The sequence below is a fragment of the Ovis aries genome, chromosome 2 (assembly GCF_016772045.2).
Source record: "Ovis aries strain OAR_USU_Benz2616 breed Rambouillet chromosome 2, ARS-UI_Ramb_v3.0, whole genome shotgun sequence".
In the NCBI taxonomy this organism is placed as follows: domain Eukaryota; kingdom Metazoa; phylum Chordata; class Mammalia; order Artiodactyla; family Bovidae; genus Ovis; species Ovis aries.
Window position 1 is genome coordinate 213154236 of NC_056055.1, and position 27347 is coordinate 213181582.

Consider the following 27347-nt stretch of genomic DNA (forward strand, 5'->3'; position numbering starts at 1 on the left):
GTAGGCTGCAGTCCATGGGGTCGCGAAGAGTCGGACACGAATGAGCGACTTCACTTTCACTTTTTACTTTCATGCACTGGAGAAGGAAATGGCACCCACTCCAGTGTTCTTGACTGGAGAATCCCAGGGACAGGGGCGCCTTAGCCGAAGCGACTTAGCAGCAGCAACAGATGCCAGAGTCCAGTGATTCTAGTCCTGGTTCTATAGGAAATGGGGCTATTGCATCATCTCAAAAAAGATGCACCATTTTAAGTCAGTAACTCATATTCCAAAACCCCCTCTCTCATCTGTAGTGTTATTCTCTTCTCACGGATTTGGCTGTAGCTAGGCTAAGGGCATCCATTTAGTCTGATTAGTTTGGGGGAATTTTCTCAACTTGGTGGTTGCTGCTGCTGCTGTTAAGTCGCTTCAGTCGTGTCTGACTCTATGCGACCCCATAGATGGCAGCCCACCAGGCGCCCCCATCCCTGGGATTCTCCAGTCAAGAACACTGGAGTGGGTGCCATTTCCTTCTCCAGTGCATGAAAGTAAAAAGTGAAAGTGAAGTCGCTCATTCGTGTCCGACTCTTCGCGACCCCATGGACTGCAGCCTACCACACTCCTCTGTCCATGGGATTTTCCAGGCAAGAGTACTGGAGTGAGGTGCCATTGCCTTAGTAGATCATAAATAGTCCCGCCTCACAGAACAATGAAATACTGAGTACCAACCTGTACACACATAATTAACTGCTGACCTGACATCTCCACTGGAATGTTCCATGCTTTTTCAAATGTCACTTTTCCAAAACTGAAATGAACACCACCTCTCCTGACATTAAATGGAATTCTCTTATCTTTCTTGGCTTGGTGAATAGTATCAACTTATCTACTTGTGTAAGTTAAATATCTCAGTGCCATCTTTGGCTTCACCTCTATCTCATTCTTCATAAGCATCCAACGTCTACCCATTGAAACATTTTAATACCTCAAGGATACAACCATTTTCTCCATCTTCATTGATACTGTTTTAGTTCTGATGTTAAGGTACGAAATCATTTAGCATTGCAACTCGGAAATTTTGAGGATAAAAGAAAATGCTATAAATAATTAAGTCAAGAGTAATAGGAGTAAACCAGGACTCTAGGGAAAACAGGCACAGCACATGCAATGAACTTAATGATGACCACATTTCTTGACTAAACTACTATAATATTTTTCTAATTGGTCTCCTTGATCTCCTCATTCCAATCTAATATTCACACTTCATTTCCTGCTTAAAAACCTACAAGACCCCTTTTGGCTTCAGGTTAAAACAAATCTCAGTTTCTTGGGGCATGAAGGCTTTTGATAGCTATGGCTCCTGCCAATTTTTCCAGCTTTGTCTTTCTGCTTATTCATCATATGCCTCCAGTCAAAAAAAGCACCAGCAGTTCCTGATGATCCATGACTTCTATTACCTCCAGTTACCTGCTCAGGTTCCAATTGTTTCCTAAACATTTCTTTCTAGTAGCTTCATCTTGATTACATATTAATTCTATGGAATGCTATCATTGCCCTGTTTATATGTAATTATTGATTCAAAAATATCAAGAACCTATTCTGCACCCATATGAGTAATTCAGCAATTTTATTCTAATCGTTTATTTACTTCATTAGTTTGCTGTCTTTCTTAGATTGTGAATCTATTTAGAAGAAAGTGATAGTGTTAGTTGCCCAGTTAGGTCCAACTCTTTGTGACCCCATGGAGTATAGACCACCAGCCTCCTCTGTTTATGGAATTCTCCAAGTGAGAATACTGGAATGGGTGGCCAGTCTCTTCTCCAGGGGATCTTCCTGACCGAGGGATCTAACTCAGGCCTCTTGCGTTGCAGGCAGATTCTTTACCATCTGAGCCAAAGCCCAAGGCTATTTAGAAGAAGCCTTAAATTTACTATTATATCCTTCATACCTAGCACAGTTCAGGAACCTAGATGTGATGAATATTTAGTAAAAGGATATTGAATCAAAGGATGGATAGATGGAAAAGATATTTACACTTCAAGTTTGACTTTATTAATGAGAATCTAAGGGCCTTCCTGGTTTGATCCCTGCATCGGGAAGATCCCCTGGAGAAGGGCATGATTACCCACTCCGATATTCTTGCCTGGAGAATTTCATGGACAGAGGAGCCTGGCAGGCTATAGTCCTAGTCCATGGGGTCGCAAAGAGTAAGACAGGCCTAAGCGACTAACACTTTCACTTTTTTCACTTTCAAGACCTCAGGCAGTGGGATATGTTTTAAAGAATAAAGAATTTTAACATTCCTTAAATTATATATTGCACATATTTTACTCTACAGATACTCAGGGTGAGTCCTAAATTGAAACTGAATCCCAATACAATCATCTGAATATTATATCTTATCTAGTACACTCACTCTTCCTGTCAATTAGCTACTATTTTTGGAAGCATTGTTTAAAGTCTTACTTCTAATGGCCAAAAAATGTATTTTTACAAATAATGAGTGGTTCCAGATGCAATGGATATTTCACATCTAGTTATAAAACATCAGGATTCTATCACTAGTATGACAACATTCCCTTGAGACATCTATGTAATTCCTAATGCTTTGGAGGTCTAGGAAACTCAGCTTCTGCTTTATCCTGAAGAATATAAATTAAGTAAGAACAATAGGAAAGACAAGTGCTGAGGATAAATTGCCTGTAGGCAGATGAAAAGTGTAGTTTGGGCTCATAAGCTCAAACACAGATCTCTGCAAGTATTCATTTTAAGTTGTACATACCATCCACCTACATTTCTGTGCATAACAGACAGGAAGAATCAGAATAATTAAAATTTATTAAAACTTTTTCAGAAGACCTTTTTTTTAAAAAAGAATAATTATGGTTAAACAGTATTGGACTGGGTTTCCTGGTGGCCCAGATGGTAAAGAATCCACCTGCAATGCAGGAGACTGGGTTCTATCCCTGGGTCAGGAAAATCCCCTGGAGAATGGAATGGCTACCCACTCTAGTATTATTCCCTGGAGAATCCCATGAACAGAGGAGCCTGGTGGGCTACAGTCCAGGGATTGTAGAGTTGGACATGCCTGAGCAACTGACACACAGTATAGAAAAATTAAAGTTATAAATAAATGAAATTCTAAGTCTCTAGGAAGGAAAGAAGCTATAGAAGGACAGCTCTTGAGTAGGGAAGAGCACTGCCACCCACCAGCTCTGTTGCTGTAGATAAATTTTACTCAAAGCTTAATGTCCTCATCTGTAAAATGGAAATAATAATGTCTGTCTGCCTGCTTTATGAGTTTTATAAGTTCATGTTCAAGGTAAATGTATTTGAAAAAAATGTATTACATAAATGTGCAATATGGTGTTTTTTACTAGTAGTTAAAAAAAAATCCAGCTGAAGGGTGACTTGTCCAAGTATTACTCATACAAAACTATACTAAATGCTGCAAACCAAGCAAGTATATGTTTCTTGTATACTGGAATAAAAGTATACAGTTACCTATTTTGTATCTGTGTGATGATAGAGTTCATTTTGCAGCCTTAGTATCATGTATATCATTTGAAGTGCTTCCCAGGAGGCTGAATGGTAAAGAATCTGCCTGTCAATGTAGGAGACACAAGAAACACAAGTTCGGTCTGTGAGTTGGGAGTATCCCCTGGAGTAGGAAATGGCAACCCACTCTAGTGTTCTTGCCTGGAAAATTCCATGGACGGAGGAGCCTGGTGGGCCATGAGGTCACAAAGAATTGGACACGACAGAGTGACTGAGCACTTCAATTCAGTCACGCAGTTGTGTCTGACTCTTTGCGACCCCATGAATCACAACACGCCACGGCTCCCTGTCCATCTCCAACTCCCGGAGTTCACTCAGATTCGCTTCCATCGAGTCAGTGATGCCATCCAGCCACCTCATCCTCTGTCATCCCCTTCTCCTGTTGCCCCTCATCCCTTCCAGCATCAGAGTTTTTTCCAATGAGTCAACTCTTCGCATGAGGTGGCCAAAGTACTGGAGTTTCAGCTTCAGCATCATTCCTTCCAAAGAAATCCCAGGGCTGATCTCCTTCAGAATGGACTGGTTGGATCTCCTTGAAGTCCAAGGGACTCTCAAGAGTCTTCTCCAACACCACAGTTCAAAAGCATCAATTCTTCAGCGCTTAGCCTTCTTCACAGTCCAACTCTCACATCCATACATGACCACTGGAAAAACCATAACCTTGACTAGCGGACCTTAGTCGGCAGAGTAACGTCTCTGCTTTTGAGTATGCTATCTAGGTTGGTCATAACTTTTCTTCCAAGGAGTAAGCATCTTTTAATTTCATGGCTGCAGTCACCATCTACAGTGATTTTGGAGCTCCCAAAAATAAAGTCTGACACTGTTTCCACTGTTTCCCCATCTATTTCCCATGAAGTGATGGGACCGGATCCCATGATCTTCATTTTCTGAATGTTGAGCTTTAAGCCAACTTTTTCACTCTCCACTTTCACTTTCATCAAGAGGCTTTTTCGTTCCTTTTCACTTTCTGCCATAAGGGTGGTGTCATCTGCATATCTGAGGTTATTGATATTTCTCCCGGCAATCTTGATTCCAGCTTGTGTTTCTTCCACTCCAGCGTTTCTCATAATGTACTCTGCATATAAATTAAATAAGTAGGGTGACAATATACAGCCTTGACGTACTCCTTTTCCTATTTGGAACCCATCTGTTGTTCCATGTCCAGTTCTCACTGCTGCTTCCTGACCTGCATACAGATTTCTCAAGAGGCAGGTAAGGTGGCCTGGTATTCCCATCTCTTTCAGAATTTTCCACAGTTTATTGTGATACACACAGTCAAAGGCTTTGGCATAGTCAAGAAAGCAGAAATAGATGTTTTTTTGGAACTCTCTTGCTTTTTTGATGATCCAGCGGATGTTGGCTATTTGATCTTTGGTTCCTCTGCCTTTTCTAAAACCAGCTTGTACATCTGGAAGTTCACGGTTCACATATTGCTGAAGCCTGGCTTGGAGAATTTTGAGCATTACTTTACTAGCATGTGAAATGAGTGCAATTGTGCGGTAGTTTGAGCATTTTTTGGCATTGTCTTTCTTTGGGATTGGAATGAAAACTGACTTTTCCCAGTCCTGTGGCCACTGTTGAGTTTTCCAAATTTGCTGACATATTGAGTGCAGCACTTTCACAGCATCATCTTTCAGGATTTCTAACAGCTCAACTGGAATTTCATCACCTCCACTAGCTTTGTTCATAGTGATGCTTTCTAAGGCCCACTTGACTCACATTCCAGGATGTCTGGCTCTAGATGAGTGATCACACCATCGTGATTACCTGGGTCGTGAGGATCTTTTTTTGTACAGTTCTTCTGTGTATTCTTGCCACCTCTTCTTAATATCTTCTGCTTCTGTTAGGTCTAGACCATTTCTGTCCTTTATTGAGCCCATCTTTGCATGAAATGTTCCCTTGGTATCTCTAATTTTCTTGAAGAGATCTCTAGTCTTTCCCATTCTGTTGTTTTCCTCTATTTGCATTGATTGCTGAAGAAGGCTTTCTTATCTCTTCTTGCTATTCTCTGGAACTCTGCATTCATATGCTTATATCTTTCCTTTTCTCATTTGTAAGACCTCCCCAGACAGCCATTTTGCTTTTTTGCATTTCTTTTCCATGGGGATGGTCTTGATCCCATGGGATCACAAAGAATTGGACACAACTGAGTGACTGAGCACTTGCACACACATAAATGTCATTTGAGAACATTATCAAAAGGGGATGGTGTTATTGATACAAACAAAAATGATTTATGTTTCATTTGAATATATATATATATATATAGGTTAGCACATCATTTAAAGTCATTGTAAAACATTTCTTTGAAAATAAAAAAAATAATATATGCTTTTCTTAGCCAGCAGTAAATCGAAGCACGATCCTCTTTCAGCACTTAGATACAGAAATGTGCATATTAAATGTTCAATAATTAATTCCTTAAGCAGCTAAAATAAAATTAACTGAACGATCTAATAGTAGAGGTTTAATAAATTGAAATAAAATCTTCATTACTTTTGTTTTCTTTTGATGATGAGGGTGTCAGAGTCAATGAAAGCCAAACATTAGAAACTCCCATCTCTGCTGACCACGTGTTGGCCTTGATCTTCTTGAATCATTTGTACTGATTCAGATAGACACCTCATATGTCTCAGAGTTCATGCTAAGGCACTGTTTACAGGGCAAAGAGAAGTCCTCAGTCCAGAATGTGTGCTTAAATTTTTTTTTTTATTCCTTGAGATCATTGATGTTTTCAGGGAAAACTGGCACATTAAGAGAAGCACACACTAATGTAAGAAATGTTTGAATCCTCCTACCCCATTTGGTGGAGAGAGAATTCCTATGTGTTAACTTTTCTAATAAGTTAAGACTTGAAGCATTTTATAGATTTTAAAAGTGTGTTAAACACTTTTAAGAAAGACACCTGTTGGAAAGAAAGTTGCTAAATAATAGAAAAGTGCTTAGATTTGCAATCTGAAATAATTTGATAAATGACTTAGAGTTGGGAAAAATAGATTAGATTTTTCCACATATTGTATACCCCAGGCTTTCTCCCAAGGTCTACCAAACAAACAACAAAAAAAGTGCTAGACAGACAAGAAAAGCCCCTGGTTTATTTTCCAGGCCACTTGGTCCTTTATTATGTATTAATAGTAGCACAATTATTACTTATCACATCTAAAAGAAAATGTTATGCAAAGGTGCAGCTATGTTCTGACAAAATAAAATATTAATACTTGATCTAATGAATATAATCACAAAGGAGAGTGTGGCTGATTGTCTTTCATGCCATAAGTCTTAAATGTTAGACTTCCCAGGCTCTCATAAAAATCATTACTGTTTTTATTTGTAAATATATATTCAAGAATTTTAGAAATTATTTATTTTTCATAAATATTATCTTTTAGAATGCAAGCTCCTTAAATACATAATCAAATAGTTGTATTAGTTCCTCACTTCTCCCATTTCTCCCAAATTTACTTGTCTAAATGTTAAAAATATAACTAGTAGCTCAGATTTTGCCAAAAACAATAAATGAGAAGAGAAGGTTTTGATCATTTAAGACTGATTTCTTAAATTCTTATTGAAAGGTAGCCAAAGCAGTTAGAAATAAAATCAGCACACTGACAGCACTTTTAGGATATTTTAATCCAACCTGTTTCCATACAAAAGCATATTGAATATCAGTTATGCAGGAGGAGAAGATATTTCCAAGAGAGCTTGACATAAGACCAGGTTGTGAATTATTTGCTTTGAAATGCTTTCATATTTTCCTGCTTGGAAATTCTGGTCAAGAGAAGAGCAAAAACAGCTCATCCTAAGCATTTGGTCAAGTGAACATTCATAAAATGTTTAGCAGCCCACAAATACAATTTCTAAAAATGCTAGATCATCCACCTCCAGAAGGGAGGAAGGAAGCACCACTTTGTTATTATATTGAATTTCTGGGGCCCACCCCATCCATCTTGAGTTTCCAAATACTGGGAGCTCCAGAGGAAGTTTTCACTAAAGCGCTATTTGTAACTTGGAACACATACATTCCCAGCAGTCTTTACTCCTGCATATAACCTTACCTTCTCTACCCAGAGCAAATTTACCTTGAAGCGGTAAAGTTTAAAGCTTCAGGCTCTTCAGTTGCATCACTTCTCCCAGGGCCTGGGAAATTTGGTAAACTTTTAAAAAGTAGGATTTTTAGTACTTTTAACTTTTTATTTTATATTATTGTTCATTAACAATGCTATGCTAGTGTCAGGTGTTCAGCAAAGTGATTCAATTATACATATACATGTATCTATTCTTTTCCAAATTCTTTTCCCATTTACGTTGTTATATAATATTGAGTAGAACTCCCTGTGCTCTACCTAGGTTCTTGTTGGTTATCCATTTTATGCCTTTTTTTTTTTTTGCCACACAGCATGTGGGAACTTAGTTCCCTGACAAGGGATCAGGCCTGTACCCCCTGCATGGGAAGAACAGAGCCCTAACTATTGGACAACCAGGGAAGTCCTTGGTTATTCGTTTTAAAAACAACAGTGTGTAGATGTCAATCTCAAATTCAGTAACTATCCCTTCCCGACACCCTTCTCCCTTGATAACCATAAGTTCCCTCTCTGTTGAGTCTGTTTCTGTTTTGTAAATAAGTTTATTTATATCCTTTCTTTTTTTATTTAAGATTTTTATTTTGCAGTATTTTTCTTAAAGAGGCTCAACCCTTACTCCCAATGATATGGCTGGCTCCATAATACCTAGATATTCCCATATTCTCCCCTCTTAAAGCTCAACATTCAGAAAATGAAGATCATAGCATCTGGTCCCATCACTTCATGGGAAATAGATGGGAAAACAGTGGAAACACTGTCAAGACTTTATTTTTGGGGGCTCCAAAATCACTGCAGATGGTGACTGCAGCCATGAAATTAAAAGATGCTTACTCCTTGGAAGAAAAGTTATGACCAACCTAGATAGCATATTCTAAAGCAGAGACATTACTTTGCCGACTAAGGTCCGTCTAGTCAAGGCTATGGTTTTTCCAGTGGTCATGTATGGATGTGAGAGTTGGACTGTGAAGAAGGCTGAACGCCAAAGAATTGATGCTTTTGAACTGTGATGTTGGAGAAGACTCTTGAGAGTCCCTTGGACTGCAAGGAGATCGAACCAGTTCATTCTGAAGGAGATCAGCCCTGGGATTTCCTTGGAGGGAATGATGCTGAAGCTGAAACTCCAGTACTTTGGCCACCTCATGCGAAGAGTTGACTCATTGGAAAGGACTCTGATGCTGGGAGGGATTGGGGGCAGGAGGAGAAGGGGACGACCGAGGATGAGATTGCTGGATGGCATCACTGACTCGATGGATGTGAGTCTGAGTGAACTCCGGGAGTTGGAGATGGACAGGGAGGCCTGGCGTGCTGTGATTCATGGGGTCGCAAAGATTCAGACACAACTGAGTGACTGAACTGAACTGAACTGAACACACTTAACTGGTATCACCCAGATGAGCTTCCCAAGGTGGCTCAGTGGTAAAGAATCTACCTGTCAATACAGGAGACCCAGGTTTAATCTCTGGGTTGGGAAGATACCCTGGAGAAGGAAGTGGCAACCTGCTCCAGTATTCTTGCCTGGACAACCCCATGGACAGAAGAGTCTGGCAGCCTACAGTCCATCATGTCACAAGAAAGTCAGACAAGACTTAGCAATTAAATAACAATCACTCACATTGCCCAGTGATATCTGATATGGACTATTTCCTGCCCTATCAGTAACAAGGATATCACAATTATTAGTGATTGCAGTTCTACAAGTAAGCTGGTGAACCCTGAAGAAACTCAGGAAGGAGAAGAATACCTGGCACCTAGCAGCCATCAGACTGCAGTCACTCCCCACTGTGAACCCTGAGGACACTCAGGGAGGAAAAGAATACCTGCCATCTAGCAGCTATCAGATTGCAGCCACTCCCTATAGCAAACCCTGAGAAAACTCAGGATGTGAAAACACAGGAAACTGATCCCAGATAGCTGAGGTGCATATCAAACAATTGATATCAGTGAGCCCATACTCTTGCATCTGCCCTTACAAGAAAAGACCTAAATTCCTTAACATGACAAATCTAGTTCCTTTAATTAACAGTAATCTTTTGATGTTTCCGACTACTTGACTACCTGCCCTTAGCTGCAAAACTCTATATATCCTAGCTCCCCCTTTATCTCCTCGGAGTTGTTTCTCAGAGCTATCTGAAAGGCAGTGTCCCAAGCTGCAGTCCTCATTCTGCCACAAAAAAATCTTAACTCGGAACTCTCATGTGCATTTTAAAAAGATCAGCAGTAGGTGTTATTTGAACCTAGAGTTAGAGAAAAGGAAACTAAGAGGTGAAGTCATTCAAGTTTACAAAACTATTAATAATAAGTACTGAAGCCCAGATTTAAACACAGTTAGTGAGATCTCCAAGTACCTGTTCTGCTAGCACACTTTGCAAGTTTTCCAAATTACTTAAAAAAACACATTTTCTCCCAATGAACTAAAAGAAAAAAAAAAGGAGAGGTAGTTTGAACATCTTCCATCTGTAAACTTTAGGTTGAATAAAAGTTTAACTAGTGTTCAAGAGACAGAGAAACCCGTCTGACTGATGGGTTAAAATCTTACTCTTAAATTTCCTTGTGCTAATGATTACATTGTTCTGCTTAAGATAAATTTTCTTCAAATGTATTGACCTTATCTTCTGCTAACTACTTCTAGACTTTTCTCCGCCCATATCCTATTATTTTCTGTCTCTATGATTTCACTACCTTACTCTACTTTAAGAATATTTGAATGCCTATTATCCTAAAAAGCATCCTCTGACTAATCTTTCACTCTGAGCTTACATTTAGTACCATTTCTTTCCTTTACAATTAAAAAAAAAATCTAAAGAATTACCACTGCCTGCCTTTAATCTTCAATCATATTCTGTTCTCCATTAGTTCTATATTCTACAAAAACTACTCTCAAGAACGATACTGATATATCATGAATCAAGCTGAATCATCCAAACCAAGATTCAACTTCACTTGAGTTCTAGACATACATTCCCAAGTATCTAACATCTGTATCTACTTACATTCCAAAATATTGAATATATTTCCTTATTATACATTCTCTATTCTCATACACTACTAGTAATATTGACATTTTCTCAACCTTTCATTGAGAAAATTTGATGTCACTTTAAATTCTCTGTCTCACTCTGCAACATCCAAATGGTACCCAAATCCTGCTGATTTTCTCAAAACCATCACTTATGTCAAACTTTGTGTTAGGCAGTTAGAATAGGAAAAAGGAGTCCAGAATGATGGTGGCTAAAAGTCAAAGAAAGGAAAAGCCTGTGGAACAGAAGAAAGGAAGATCCGAGGACCTGAGTGAGAACCTCAGGTAAGCCAAACAGCCCTCCTGGCTAGCCCAATTTACATAGGGCAGGCTCAGGGGGGAGGAGAAAAAAACATAAAAAGAACTAAAATTGGGCCAGGGAACTTCTCTTCACGTTTTTTGGGTTGGCCCACCCTCATGCCTCAAGGATATATTTTCCTTTGCTTTCTGTGACATGGTGCTGTAACACTGGTCCATCCGAGGAAACTGACTCACTGGAAAAGACCCCGAAGCTGGGAAAGATTGAAGGTGGGAGGAGAAGGGGACAACAGAGGATGAGACGGTTGGATGGCATCACCAACTCCATGGACATGAGTTTGAGTAAGCTCCAGGAGTCAGTGATATACAGGGAAGCCTGGAGTCCTGCAGTCCATGGGGCCGCAAAGAGTCAGACATGACTGAACAACTGAACTGAGGAGTTAAAGAATGAGTTTAGTCATTTAATCTCAGGATATTCAAAATCTCGGTCTATATAACACAAAACTATAGTACCTAGCTCTAAATAAGAATAAATTACACCAAACTCCAAACAAATTTTAATTGTATACATCTCACCATCTTCATTATGCAAAGAATGTTAAATATTATTCTTTTCTATCAGAGAGGGAAAACAAGTATGGAGTTACTAAATAATGTCTATGATTCTTGTTGGACAAAGCAAACCAAATTGGCTGTGAATTAAACTTCTATTTTCTTTCCCTCTCAAATTTACAGTACTTCTTTTGTCAAAACATTTTACAAGGGATAAGGTCACAGTATTTGGAATTTTTCCCATGGTGGTCTGAAAATGAAAGTGTTAGTTGCTCAACTGTGTGTAACTCTGTGATCCCATGGACTGTAGCCAGCCCTGCTCCTCTGTCCATGAGATTCTCCAGTCAAGAATACTGGAATAGGTTGCCATTCCCTTCTCCAGGGGAATCCCTCTCTCAATTCAGCCTTTGCTAAAGTATAATGAGAGGGTGGTTCACAGCCATCTGTTTACAATGTTTGAGTGAGAACTACAATGCACACATTAGCCTCTCCTGAGAACACTGTTGTGTTAGAATTACAATGGAAAATTGCATTTGGGCAGGTGAAGGAGAAAAGGGACGGACACACGATGCTTGTGATGCGGGTGTGTGCAACTGCAGCAATTGCACAAAGGAAAGCTGATGAGTGAGCCCACCCCCCACTACCTATGAACATCTTTTCCAGTCTGTTTCATGGAGCAATCAAAGGATATTCTGCACCTCTCAAAATGCCATCGATCCTTATTGACAAAGAAATAGAACATTTCTCTCTCAAACCTTTGCAGGAGAAATCATCAGAGCAATCTGGCTTAAACAGGGAGTTTTGGCAGACAAAGACCAATTTGTCAGAATAAATAAATATATACACATAAATTAGATAACCTCCACAAAATATGAATAGAAAGTTGATGATAATCTCCCAATTCTACTGTGTAAAGGGTAAAGAAACTCACAATTGTGCTCTCCAGGTCACCTACAGTAAAGAATAGACTTCTTGATGAGATGTTTCCCATAATGTAAAGTGGAGCTTGGAATCTTGTGGCAATAATACTAAAAAATAACCATCTAAGTGATTTAGAAAACACATTCATTAACATTCCAAATCTAAATCTCTAAGGGGCCCCTCCCTCCTCTTTGTTTCCCTCTCTTGTTCTGAGTTTTTTCCTTAGCACTTTTGAACAAAGCAGGGAAGAAGCTCTTTTGTTTATTTAAAAAGGCTTCTTAAGGTATCTGATAATTGCTTGTGTAAAATAATTTCGTAAAGATCACAGAAATGTTCTTTAACATTAGATTCGCCTTCAACAAGCCATATTGCTATGGTCCTTTGTCTCCCTGTCACGGAAGGGTCTGTTTGGCAGTGTCCAAATACAGTACTGAGAAGAGGCAACAAACAGTGATGCCAACAGTAAGTGCTTTCAGATGAACCATTATTTAATAGTCGAGTCACTCAGTTTGGAGTTAGATACTGGTTTGGCCTGGTACTGGTTTGGGTCTTGGTTAACAAGTTCTTTACCAAGTTGTCAAGTCAGGGATTTCAAATACTGTGTCTCTGGGATTCTGGTGTGAAAATAAAATCCCACCTATATCAAAGTCCTTTGTAAACTTTATAAGCTATCATTTAATTTGTGAGTATGCCAAGAATGAAAGTGACTCTGTTTTTATAAAGTATTGCTTGTAGTGGACTTTGCATCCTCAAAGAGTTCAAGAAAAGGTGTGAGTACTTTTCAAAATATGACTTTGTAGGCAAGCGTAAAAAAAGGTTTCATAAAGATTGTCCTAAATATTTAAAAAATTAAAGAAATATGTACTGTTTTTAGCAGTTTGAATAGTTACAGGCTTTTATTTATATGTTATTACTTTTTGGAGATGATATATTGATTTTCCATGCTATTTTAACAGATGAAAGGTGAGCGTTAAACACTTAGACTGTAGATGACACACCTCTGTGTTCAAATCTTATTTTTTACCATATAAGGTGGAAGCCTCAGTAAAAAGAGGCTTCTATGTCTCTGTGTTTGTTTCTCCTCTGTAGAATTCAAATGGTAAATTCTGCTTAGTCTTGCTATGAAGATTAAGGTAACAAACGTAAAAGCTCAGAAGCTCAGAGACGAACCTAACACACAAATCTGTGATCAATAAGTGGTAACTGTACTTAAATTAGTGTTTGAAAATTTTGAAAGTTTTATGAAACTTGTAAGGATCATTTTATCTTCAAGCAGGTAATTACTGAGTCCCAACACAGACACTGTGCTCTCTTTGTGCTCCAAGATTTTGGATTTTGGCTTTAACAGTTCCATTTGATCCTCCTAAACCATTAACTTGATTACAAGGAGTCTCACAGGAGAATAAACAGAGGAGGCAAACAGCAGCAGGCTCTCTGGCCTCTCACTGCACTCTCAGCAGGAACATTTTTAAACCAATTGATGCTAAATCTTATCAGACTTGAAGTCAACATCAAGATATCCATATTTTGACCAGTAAAAAAAGTAGATAGAAACAATAAAGGATTAAATGTTAGATGTAAGAGATCAGAGAATGGTTTCTCACCTTTCCTTTAACAGCAAAGGACACAAAGTTCTGGATTTTATCTTTTCTAGTATCAGTTTACACATGTAGACTTCCCTGGTGGCTCAGATGGTAAAACATCTGCCCACAGTGAGGGAGACCCGGGTTCAATCCCTGGGTCAGGAAGATCTCCTGGAGAAGGAAATAGCAACCCACTCCAGTATTCTTGCCTGGAATATCCCATGGATGGAAGAGCCTAGTAGGCTACAGTCCATGTGGTAGCAAAGAGTCAGACATGACTGAGCGATTTCACTTTAGATGACAGTGCTTGTATCAGAAGGCCTTTAAGATCCCATCTCTGGCACTCTATGAATATATAATTACTTACATGTCACCTCATATTACAATGGGGCAGCTCAGTGATGCAAATTACTGAGTTGATTGATATACTTGGACCATATTTGGATATATTTTTATTCAGAGAAAACCTACTTGAAACAAGTGACTAGAGAAGGACATAAATACAAGGGGAAAGAAGGAAGGAAAAATGGAAAATGAGAGGGAAGATTATATTGTTGGTGTGGTAAGAATAATCAGGGGTCTCTATGTAAGTGGAACCATGGAGTTTTATGTACAGGGATAACATATTGTTTTTTATTTTTATTTATTTATTTTTTTGTATTTACTGCCAACCTCCTCTCCTCCCTCAGCTTTGAGTCTGGGAAGCTCTATATAACTTCTTGTCATTTCATCTGGGGTCGGGGAGCAGAGGTTACTCTGACTTACCATGCTCTAGTAAACATACCACCTCTATTACATCTGCAAACATGCATTCATAGGCATTAGTATTTAGTTTTAAATCTTTCATTTGCCAACAGAAAGAGCAGATTCTCTAAACAATAAACAACTATGGAGGAAATCATGAGATACTATAACAAGGAGGTGGTACCTCAAGTCCAAATCTGCTAGAAGTGATATCTGTGATACCTGGAGATTTGAGAAAGAAGTCTAAAAATTTTCTTTCTTACTTAAGAAATTGAAGAGTAATTAATTTTTGTGTGTAATTCATAAATATAGGGTTATATGAAGAATGCAGAGCTGATATTAAAAAGCATCATAACATGATGCTGTGACTTAAATTCTATGAAAATCCTTTGGGAATCAAGGAGAAATAAAAGAGTAATACTACTGAAAAAAAATAGTTTGTTCAAGAAAAGTAAAGCTTACAAACAGTAGTATAACTGACATAATATAGCCAGACTTTAAGAAAGTCACTGGTAGAGAAGACATTGCACAAAAAGACATTGTTATTTTGATGATAAATTAATCATTTGAGAGATTGAGAGATACTCTCAAATTAGTGGCAAACCAGAGAGATCAGAATTAATTTTGATGTCCATATAATTTCCAAGAACTTAGAAGTTTCAACAAATGTAATTTGATCGTATGCTCTTATTTAGGGGGAAAAAAGCAAATAAACAAATCTATAATGCATAAGGGAAAATAGTTGTTTGTTAAAGTTATCCACCCACACTTCCAAACTAAAACAGAAAACAGCAATATGATCTATATATTGAAAGAGATCAAGACAGGGATAATGCTTGCAGCTCTGGGCAATTTTGTATGTGTGAGCTAGAGACTAGCGGAAAATAAATTGCAGTGACTGGTCAACTGGAATGGCCAAGGCATTTCCTAGGATGAATGTTCAAAATTCCTTCTACTGTTAGTGACAATAGGACTATATATCATATAAAGAGAAATCTAATATAACATATATCATTCAAGTTTATCCCATTGCTGAAAATAAAAGGCATACTCTCAATAGATGAGGGCAAAATAAAGCGAAAGGAATTAATGCTAGTAAATGATACAGTGTTTGACATATTCACAACATTGTCTTTCATTCATTAAACCCTATATATAGAAACAGCCCATCTGCAAAAATTTAAAAAAATGTAGATATTAGTTAGAATAATTTTTTAGTAATTCTTATGAAGTGATGAAAGCCTGAATTAGAATAATGGCAGGAATTTGAGAGCTGTTTTTCAGGAAGACCAGAAAGGATTTGGTTTTGAATTGGATGGTTTTAATGAAAAGGAAGAGAATTTCACAACCATGTCTCAAGCCTTCATAACATTGATAAAAAATAGGAAAACTGGGAGAAGGTCCATCAGATCTCCTCTGATAACATAAAAGAGCTATTAAACATGTACAGTATGGAAAAGAGCTTCCCTGGTGGCTCAGACAGTAAAAAATCCACCTGTAATGCAGGAGACCTAGGCTTGATCCCTGGGGTAGGGAAGATACCCTGGAGAAGGGAATAGCTACCCACTCCAGTATTTTTGCCTGGAGAATCCCACGGACAGAGGAGCCTGAGGGCTGCAATCCATGGGGTGGCAAAGAGTTTGTATAGAACTATTACAAAAATGGGGATTTTTTTTTTAAGTATACTTAAAAATACATCATCACATCTTTGTTCATGTCAGAGTTTCTGTTTAGTTTTGACTTTTGCTTTCCTTCTGATCCATTTCAGTCCCACCCTAACAAAACTCCACTTCTACTCCAAGCTAGATTCAATAATCATACAGCCACAAATGACTTTCTATAGCCTCTTAAGCTGATTTGGTCTTTTTCCTACAATACCTGGCATATTGCCCTCAGTACATTATTTCCTCAACTAGAATATTAACTTTTTGAGGGAATAAAGTTGCTTTTACCTCTGTACTCTCATTGCCCAACACAGTGTCTGGCCCAAGATAAACATTCATTATATTAATCCATTTGCTCTTTCATCATAATAACCTAACAGGCTAAAAGATTACTACTTAGGTAACACTTTGGGGCAAAAAATACCTAGTGATATGGATTATCCTAGTAAGAAGAGCTTTTTCTCCTGTCTTGATAGATAAAATTTAAAAAAAAAAAAAAAACAAATATCATATCAAAGATACTGTGCAGGAATCCTTGACATAATTTTGGAAGAAATGTAAAAGCAATATCCTGAGACTACAATCATTTATCAAGTAGCAGCTGTTGTTAGAATTGATATTGATCCTTGGTAAATTGCAACCAGAGTAACCTTGTTGTATCATCACAAAATTCTCCCACTACATTATTTAGCTATGAGATGCTTCCTTAACTTGTGTCCTTAGGTTTTTCTCTTCTATAATCAATCACATAAGGAAAAAAAAAAAAAAGTGGTGTATAGATGTAACCCAAAATGTTTGGGGGCATTTTTCAATTAAACATTTTCTAGAAGAAAATATAACATAATTACATAAAATAAATGATTATTTTGAAAAGCCACCAAATGGAAAGATAGCTTTAAAACTAGAAAGTGTTTATATGTGATTCAGTTCAATCTTCTCATCACTGAAGAAACTGAATCTGATTAAATAATATGACCAAGGCTGAAATGAGTCAAAGAGTTCTGGAATGTGAGATTCCTGACATCCAACTTAGTTTCTTTTACCCAATTACCATTAAGGAAATGAAAAGCGCTAGTTCCATAAGTTGTAAGAAGTTCAATAGCAACCTGAATTGAGGAGCCTCCTTCCCCTAGCCCCTCTGTTATTTTAGCAATATGGATCCTAAGTGGGACTATTGGAAGCTGAACTTAATTAATTATAGCTTTGTCTCTTATCATTGGTAAATTATCTAACCTCTCCATATTTTAATTTCCTTAGCTCCATAGTTTAATTACCTACCTCATAGAGCTTTGTGAAATATTTAATTTAAAACACTACTAAGTGTAGTTAGTGCTATAGTAATTGGGTTATAGTAAGAACTCAATAAGTTTCAGTTTGATGTTACTATTTTTGTTTCATAAAATAATAAGTCAAAGTTCTGATCTCCTAAATTGTAAAGAAAAATTCAGTTGAAACTCTTGTAATTTAAATGACATTGCTTTTTCTACATTCTCATCTTGCTTTAATTTCTACTAGCTTATACATCATTAGGAAGCATACATAGCACAGTATCAAAAATCCTACAGGGAAGGCCAGAGATTTCTTATATTTCATTATCTTTCTTCCTTCCTTCTTTTCTTTCTCTCTTTTCTGATGAATTAGTTAAAATCTCACAGATAATTACAATGCATGTGGAAACCTTGCTGAAATATCTTCATCAAAGTTATGAAATCTTAACTGATAGTGAAGTGATAGAGGTACAAAATAAAGTTTATAGGATTATATTTTCTGAGCAGTCAATATTCAGTCCATATTCAATGAAGCTGATCAAATTTGTGAAATACCAAACCCCTTTATCTTTCATCATCCTTCATTTTTCCTGCCTATACTTTTTCAGTTTTTCAACTTATTTATACACCCTTTCTGGAAGAAAAAGGGCAAACAAAGGAGGAAAAATGCAAATCTGTTAATAAAGTTATTTCTTAGCAGATTGGAAAGAAGTGAGAAAACTTTAAATTGTAATGCTAGATCTATATGGATCACCTGATATACCAGTGTGGAGCAGCTACAATTTCTCTATCTTCCCCTGACCTGGATACTTGATGTGTTAACTGATGTGTTTTGAAAGAGATGGGGCACTTAATTTTTAAAACTATTCACCACAAATGACTGAATGATCCTGCAACAATTGAAATATACCCTTCTCTATAAAAATACACTGAAGTTTTTACATTTAATTGAACTAGTGTCACTAAAACTAAAATATCTTTAGCAGCATCGTCAATTTACTAGTCAGTCTTTTTCACTGCTGTTGCATTTAATGTACAACTCATGATACTAAACAAACATAAATCTAGGTAACTCAAAAGAAAGAGACAAAACTTATCCATGTAAACAGAAAAAAAGCTGTGCAGAAAGTCCAAAATCATTTTGAATATTGAATTTAAAATATAAGGCAATATGCATTTAAATAAATATATCAAGAGAAAAGAAAGGAATAAGGGAACCTAAAACCTCTTGATAGACTGAATATATACACAGATAATGGCAGGATCATATATGAACCCAGTGGTCTAATTCATACCTACAGCAACATGCCCAGGAAACCGTAGCTAGAATAAATAGCCCAGGAAGACAGTCAACTATGAATCAGACTCTTTTAGGAAGTTTGTTATCTTTAGTCACAATCCAGGAAGCTAAGTAAAAACTTCTGTTAACAATTGGCCCTAAGTGACCAGGATTTGATTAATAACTAGTAGCTTCTCTAATTTTTGTCCCCATTTTCAATTTAGAGCCAACCAGAGAAAGCCAAATATGCACCCAACTCCACGGGATGCCCTGCTTTTCATTAGCCTTTCTATTGATTCCCCAAGCCAATAGCCTTCAATCAGGGCATACCTGAAGCCTTCCTTTGTCTCCACTATAGTTTCCCCTTTGGAAGAAAAGCTATGACAAACTTTTCTTCCAAGTTTTCCTTGGAAGAAAAGCTATGACAAACCTAGACAGCATATCAAAAAGCAGAGACATTACTTTACAAACAAAGGTCTGTCTAGTCAAAGCTATGGTTTTTCCAGTAGTCATGTACGGATGTGAGAGTTGGACTATAAAGAAAGCTGAGTGTGGAAGAATTGATGCTTTTGAACTGTGGTGTTGGGGAAGACTCTTGAGAGTCCCTTGGACTGCAAGGATATTCAACCAGTCCATCCTAAAGGAAATCAGTCCTGGGTGTTCATTGGAAGGACTGATGCTGAAGCTGAAGCTCCAATACTTTGGCCACCTGATGCAAAGAACTGACTCATTGGAAAAGATCTTGATGCTGGGAAAGATTGAAGAAAGGAGGAGAAGGGGACGACAGAGGTTGAGATGGTTGGATGGCATCACCAACTCAATGGACATGAGTTTCAGTAAACTCTGGGAGCTGGTGATGGACAGGGAAACCTGGGCATGCTTCAGTTCACTGGGTCACAAAGAGTGGGACACGACTGAGCAACTGAACTGAACTGATAAAGGTTTCCCATTCTGTCCTTGTGTGCATGGTAAGTCACTTCAATCATGTCCAACTCTTTGAGACACTATGGGCTGTATGTAGCTTGCCAGGCTCCCCTGTCCATGGGATTCTCCAGGCAAGAATACTGGAGTGGGTTGCCATGTCTTCCTCCAGGGAACTTCTGGACCCAGGGATAGAATCTGCATCTCTTATGTCTCCTGCTTTGGGAGGCAGGTTTTTTACCACTAGATCCACCTGAGAAACCAATGTGTCTCCCAAAACACAAACGACAGTGGCAGACTCCGTTGCTGTTCATAATAAACTCTGAACAAATAGTTGGTTTTCATTTACTTCAACTCGACTGAGCACCTACTGCAGTCCATCAATGGACAATATGCTTAGATATATTAAAAAGTCAATCTTCACAATATTCTGTGGCAATTTTTTTGTCCCCATTTTATAGATACAGAGAACTTAAATTTGCAGGAGTTTAGATGGCTTCTCATGTTTTCATATTTACCTCATGCTAAAGTAAGTGTTTGGGTATATTTTGATTAAAGTCTTTGAGATAATATTAAGAGAATATCTAACAACAATAACAAAAATATAAATTAGCTGAATGTTTTCTAGCATTATTTGCCTTTATATCTATCACCTTGCTGGACAAATATCAACACCGTATTTTTAGCTGATGCATCATTTTAATATTATAATTTATCAAAATATATATATAATTTGAAATAATGAAAAGCATAGTAAAAATAACTTTTATAACATTTGCTATAAGAACCTGAAATAATCTGAAATAATTTGCTTGTCAAGCAGTGATTGTATCAATGGGTTTTTCATAGATAATGTGTAGAGAATTTTATAAAACAATGTAATAGTTTATTATATTGACAAGGAAACAACTAAAAATAAGATTTGTGTGATTCTAAAAGAAGATGATAAGTATTTGCCTAGCACTTCAGATATGCTGCAATTTTTTAAACTGCCTAACAATCATGTAAATACTACTGTGCTTATTTTACAAATGAAGAAGCAAAGTTGTCAAGATATTCAGAACTTTAAGCCTCTCAGCTAGTGAGCAGAGAGTCTATTTTTTAAAACTGGATTACTTTTTGGTTTCAAAGTCCAACAAACATGCTCAGCACAACTTTTGATTAAAATTCGTTTTAAAATGTTCCCTTACCATGTAAGGTGGCCACAGAACCTAAAATTGAATTTACTTTTTAACGATAAAATAAGGCTGGCTTTATAGGAAAGAAAGGGGGGAAATGGTATTTTCACACATTTGACATTACTACTAAAAAAACAGAAAAATATAGATGAATAATGAGGCTTTCTAAGGCCTAAAAATAAAATGATACTTAAAAACAATTCTTTTAACAAAGACATGAAAAAGTAAAAAGAAATATACAGATAACATTGTTTAAATAATAATGTGGAATAAGAAATGGTGAGTAAAGGCCAAATAATTTCTCATGTGGTTTTCACTTTGTTTTAGTAATTCCATTCAGTTAACTCAAACTTTCATTATGAATTCCTTGCATTGAGTGTAAATTGAGATAAACAGAAAGCTGGAATTCAATAATCATTATAAAAAGAAAGATTCAAGCCCTTGGCCTTTATAACATATCATGTTAGTGAAGGAAAACTATTTCCTTGAAATTTCCCTGTTATTAAAATTTGTTATGTAAAATTATAAATGTCAAAGTTATGATCTGATCATTTCGTTAAGTGTACAGTGGAAAAAAAGTACTTCGTTTACACACCTTAAAGATGTTGCTCCTTTTTTTAAAGAAATGTTTTATCTATTTGGTGGCATGGAGGGATAGGGGGCAGGAGGAGAAGGGGACGACAGAGGATGAGATGGCTGGATGGCGTCACTGACTTGATGGATTTGAGTCTGGGTGAACTCCAGGAGTTGGTGATGGACAGGGAGGCCTGGCGTGCTGCGATTCATGGGGTCTCAAAGAGTCGGACACGGCTGAGCGACTGAACTGAACTGAACTGATAAGAGATCTTATGAGGATGGAGGGGAGAAAAGGTATTGGGCAGGTTGGAAGATGGATTTTATAAGAAAATACCCAGGGAGCTTTCCAAACAATATGTAACTCAGAGGTTGAGGTTGATGCCAAGAGAAACTATATTGAAAAGAACATGTTCCAATCCCTTTGAAGCAATTGTATGAATAGCACAGAGAGACTGTACACATTAGGATCCTGAACTTCTACTGATTGGGTGACACCCATCAAGTCCTTAAATCTGTGACAAATTTCTTCATATTTAAGACAGAGATAATGATATTAGAACCTCATGGGATTGTTGTAAGGATTAAGAGTAAACATGTACGTGCTGACATATAGTAAGCACGAGGTTTATTACTGCTATCAGTTTGAAATAAAGTAAATGACTTTGTTTTGGAGAATGAGCAGCAAGCTGAAAGTTTTTTATGCTTACTGTGGTGAGGGTTTGGTCACTAAGTTGTGTCCAGTTCTTGCATCCCCATGGACTGTGGCCCTCCAGTCTCATCTGTCCATGGGATTTCCCAGGCAAGAATACTGGAATGGGTTTATGCTTATGGTCAAGACAAATGGGATGCTGCTTGTTCCACAAGCTATGACAATATTCTTAGAGGGAGGAAAAAATCAAAAGAAAAGAATTGCTTTCTGGAAAAAAAGTAAGCATCATGTGTGTGTCTTTTCAATTATAGAAACTTATCACAGCTTCTCTATTCTCCATAACGGCCAGTGAACATTTGATCATAACACAATCATGTTGCATTCTGTCTCCATATCTTTGTGACTCTTGTCAAAGTTGGTACATCTTGAAAGCAGTAATTATGTCAAACTTTTTGAATTTCAATCAATCATCTAGTAATGCAGAGGTATTCAATAAATATTGAAGGAGTGATGAACAAATTTCAAAAAATAAATGAACGAATGCATGGACTTATAGTTTTCAGAGAAAAAATGCTATTCACATAGAGTGGACTTAATATTTAACATGAAATGGAAATTCCATTCAGACGCTTCTTTCAAAACAAATCTGCATCTTAGAAATGATTCAGAAGCCCTACCAAGATGATTGATTTATCCAAAGGATTGCACGGTGTTCCGTTTCTACTTCAACCTCACAGAAAATATTTAATGTCTGCTAAATAAAGAGCTGTACTTATATTGTCTCTTGACCAATAAGTCGCATTATCTTATTAAGAAAAAAGGGGAGAGTCTATCTTGGGAAGAATTTTCATTTATTTATAAACACATACAGATTTATTAGTTTGAATTGGTGATAGATTTTCAAAAATTGAAATTTGTTTTAACTAAATTTAAGACCAAAAAAAAAATTTCTCCTTTTGAAATCTTGAAGATATTTTAGAGTGCACATTGTATTGCCCATTCTTGCCTTCCAAAATTAACTATATGTGGCAAGTTTGGCATATCTTTTGTTGATAACACTTGCTTTTAATTTAGGAATCACACTGATTTGAGCTATATTATTTATTTGGTAATTTTAGTGCTTGCAGAGTATTTCCATGATTTTGTTTCTCAGAAATAATATAAGAAGTGGTATGTAATTACTTCTTACCCTATTTGAGTCAATTCTTGATCTGGAAGTATAGATGGGAGGAGGGATGTTGAAAGCTTGAGGTACCAGGTATTCCTCAGCATCCATCATATCTTCTAAATCTTCTTCATCCAAGAGATTCTGAAAGAACTTGCTGTCGTTTGGACTGGGAAGCTTCATACGATCATCACCCTAAAAAATTGCCCATCAGATACACACACAAAAATGATTCTTTCCTTCATGTTAAATATGTGAAGTTTGTAGCACATTTATATAATATCAAAATCATTGCAAATTAATGCACTCATTAAAAAATATTTAGCACAATTACCTGCCATATAGAAGCCTATAACATATATAGATATGACAGGGAAAGATAAATAAATACAAAAAGAATCTGATAAATGCTCATTTAAGATGAATAAAGCAGAATGCTATGGCTATTTTTAGAGAGGCATAATCCATTTTAGATTTGAGAATAATGGTAGGTTTCATTGCCAAGATGGTGTTTGAACTGTGACTTTAAGAGTAAATAATAAAGAAAGAGCAATGAACTTATCAATCTTTATTATATTTGGTTGGTTGACAGTGCAACGCTATCAGGACACAAAGTATCCATGATTTGTTCTACAGCATAACATTATGAAAGTGCTATCATTCAAAATCACAGCAAGCATGGAAAAGAACATAAATGGAAATGGGAGAAACACCAAAACAATCGTTACTCTCTTACCTCAACTATTTCTTAAATAGGATTTAAAAATTTAAGTTATATGATATTTTTGTAAACATTTTTTAAAATCAGAGTTAATTTGGGAAAAAGTTAGATAGAAATCATTGTCTGCTAAAACGTGACTTTTATCTTCATGTCAGACTATTGATATGAAGATAAACAGTACTCTGTTTTATTGAAAAATTTTAACTCAGTGTTATCCAGACCATTTGTTTCTGGTTTAGGCAAAATATTCACAACAAAATTTACTGCAAATTTAAATGATCAAATCCATTTTTTGTAGTGCTACATATAAAATGTTCTTTTGGTCTATTATTTTATCTATATATATTCATCTAAATCTGAGTTCTTGTGTGGTTATAATAACCTGAGATATTATTTTTAAATAAAAATATTTTAAAATATTTTTCTAGGAAATGAAATGTCAATATATTTAAACTTCTAATTTACTGCCTTCAAATATGGACACAATGAAAATGAAAATTTATTTTCTTTTTTTTTCCATTGTGTATAACAATGAATATAACTAGTAGAGTACTTCAAGGCTTGTCTGAGGATAAAGGCCTTTTTATGCACATGAATAATCATAATTATCTGACAGATCAATAGCAGAGGCACTTAAGTGCTAAGGGAAAATGCTTAGAAGTGGTTCTGACAAGCAAAAGTCATTTCACATTATGTTCTGCTTAGTTAATCAGTTTGTGAGTGGTGATATCCACAGTTCGAAAGTTCAGACAGTATTACTATTTTGTAGCGAGCTTTCCATTCTGATCTTCTCAAAAACCTAGGTCAAAGGTACAAACCTGAATAACTAGATATCTTTGAGGGTCTCGAGCCATCCTTGAAAATTCAGCAGCCAGTTCCTTAAATTTAGGTCTACTGTCAGCATCAATCATCCAACCTAGAAATTCACAAGCAATAAAAGTCACTATATCCATAATTAGGAAGAAGTGGGATGTAAAATTTACAAAAATATAGGTTAAATTTGAAAAATATTATTTTAATAAAAATGACCTGAAAAACAAAGAAAACTAATGAAAGAAACAACTCAATAGGTGAGAGTCTCACAATCAGTTTACTGATATTCATAACTACATGTAACAAGGAATAACATAAGCTTTTTATCTTGTTGATATAATTTAAAATTAATTTTTTCATCATAGAAAATATAACCTAGGCTAACCATAGGAACTTAAGAAATCTTAGATCTTTTCTCATTATATGTAAAGAGAATTTTTTAAAAAAACTTTTCTTTGATGTGTATAGAAGTTGAGATTAGACTATAATTTATCAGTTTATATCAGAAGTGACATGGATTAAAAACTTTGATTTCAATGTGATACATTGGCATAAAAGTGAAGAACAGAATCAAAAGCAACTTTTTTATGCTATTTTTTTTTTCCTGGTGGGAAAAACAATACAAAGTGATTGGCAATGTTTGTTGAGCAATAGCTGTTCGTTTATCTGGGTATTAGCCTTTCCAGCATAAAAACACTATCAGCAGTTTTCAAGATATGTATTATTATTTTGCTAGGAGTCTAGATAAAGTTGGTCTTATCTCCCCAGGCTCTATTTAACTGGTGAAATGACAAGAATAAAAGTACCAAGCTTTCCTTGATTTTACTGCCAAATGACCCTTTTCTTAGATACTGAAACTTCTAAAAGCGAGGTAAAAGTCCTTATTTGGCAAAAATGTATTTCTGAGTTTTCATTATTTTATTGGAGCTTCTAAATGAGCTGTCTAAATGATCTCACTCTAATTATGTGATTAAGGTATGTCAGGCATGTGTTTGCACACTCTCTTCCATAGATGACTATCAAACAACGTTTGACCTAATAAAGTTATAAAACTTGTTTCTCTGTTTCTGGTAATTCAATCTTTATTCTTGTTATGGGAAGTCTTTAGCTGCCATTAATATTATTTGATTTTTTTCTCTCCCAACTAAGCTCAAATGCTCTATATTTTATATGCAACCATTAAAAAAATGTTTTTGATACCAAGATGTTAGTGAGAAAAATCAGTGTTTCTGGAACTCTATGGGAACAAAAAAGGTTAAATTCTCAGTGAGGTATCAGTTTCTTTCTAACTAAATATTGAGTAAATAGAACTACGCTAGAGAAAAGGGCATGCTGACCCAAACTGAAAAGCACATTTTTTATTTCTTCCCTCACTGTCAGAATGCATCACACATGTCATGAATATAAATCTGAGTAGACCTGGGTCCAAAGTCTCTTATTAATAAGATGCTTATTCACCTTCACCAGTTTGTTTCTTTGCTAACCCTGTGTAAATCAAAAGGGGAAAACCCCAGATTACACAAGAAAGATTGCTGAATGCTAATCTCATTTAAATTAATTCAGAAACTCCAGAGACTTCCCTAATTCTATTTAAATTAAGAGCCTAGGCTTGCAAAACACATTTATAACACATATGTGTCTGAGACACAGAAGGGAGAAAGAAAAATAAGAGAGTTAGATGTAAACAAATGATTTAATTGAAAAGAAAGTAAATATTCACAATCTTTTTAGTTCAATATAGATTCATGCCTTTCCACTTCCCACTCTGCCTTGCTAATTTCCTGTTGATTGAGACTGGTAAACTCATTTCCATTTAATTCATCTTTTTAAATGATTAGCTTCAAGCTTCTTTTCCTTTATGTGTAGATGGTTTCTTTAGTCTGCTTTTTTTCCTTTAAAGATTATTAACATTATCGTGATTAATTACATCCCTTTGTGAGAAACAAGTTGATTGTATAGAAGTGATAAGAATCAAAGTGAAATAAATAAGTGTAAGAATCATATAATGTTGACTTCATAGTATGAAAGCATGATACTGCTTCACATTAAAAAAATTGCAACAAACACAGGTGTTTATATTCTCCTTTCACAATGATCTTTAAAATTTTATGTTTTTCAATACACAGAAAAAATTGTGAAGATTGATTAGCAATCTTACATTTGACCATGACCATGTAAACGTCGATAGTGCAGATGGGAGGCTGAGGCAAACGTTCTCCTTTCTCTAATAAATCAGGAATTTCTCTGGTTGGAATTCCATCATAAGGTTTTCCTCCAAAGGTCATCAGTTCCCATATAGTGACTCCTAAATGAGAGATCGAATTCACACATAAGCACATCAGCAATATACTATGAGCAAACCAGCAACATGTCCGTGGCAAAAGAATGCTTTTCAGAGGGTAATTAGAAATAGTGTAAAG

At 36.3% G+C, this 27347-nt stretch overlaps 1 protein-coding gene across 3 annotated transcripts in view; it reads right to left on the reverse strand.

Annotated features, from left to right (window-relative positions):
• The window catches only part of ERBB4 (erb-b2 receptor tyrosine kinase 4), a 1296210-nt gene that overhangs the window by 23207 nt on the left and 1245656 nt on the right, over nt 1-27347 (reverse strand). For all 3 annotated transcript variants that reach the window (XM_060410398.1, XM_042244993.2, XM_060410397.1), the window contains exons 23-25: nt 27086-27232; nt 24933-25030; nt 23418-23588 (exon numbers count right to left, since the gene is read on the reverse strand). In XM_060410398.1, coding sequence (XP_060266381.1) covers nt 23418-23588; nt 24933-25030; nt 27086-27232 — 416 coding nt within the window. The remainder of the gene's footprint in view (nt 1-23417; nt 23589-24932; nt 25031-27085; nt 27233-27347) is intronic.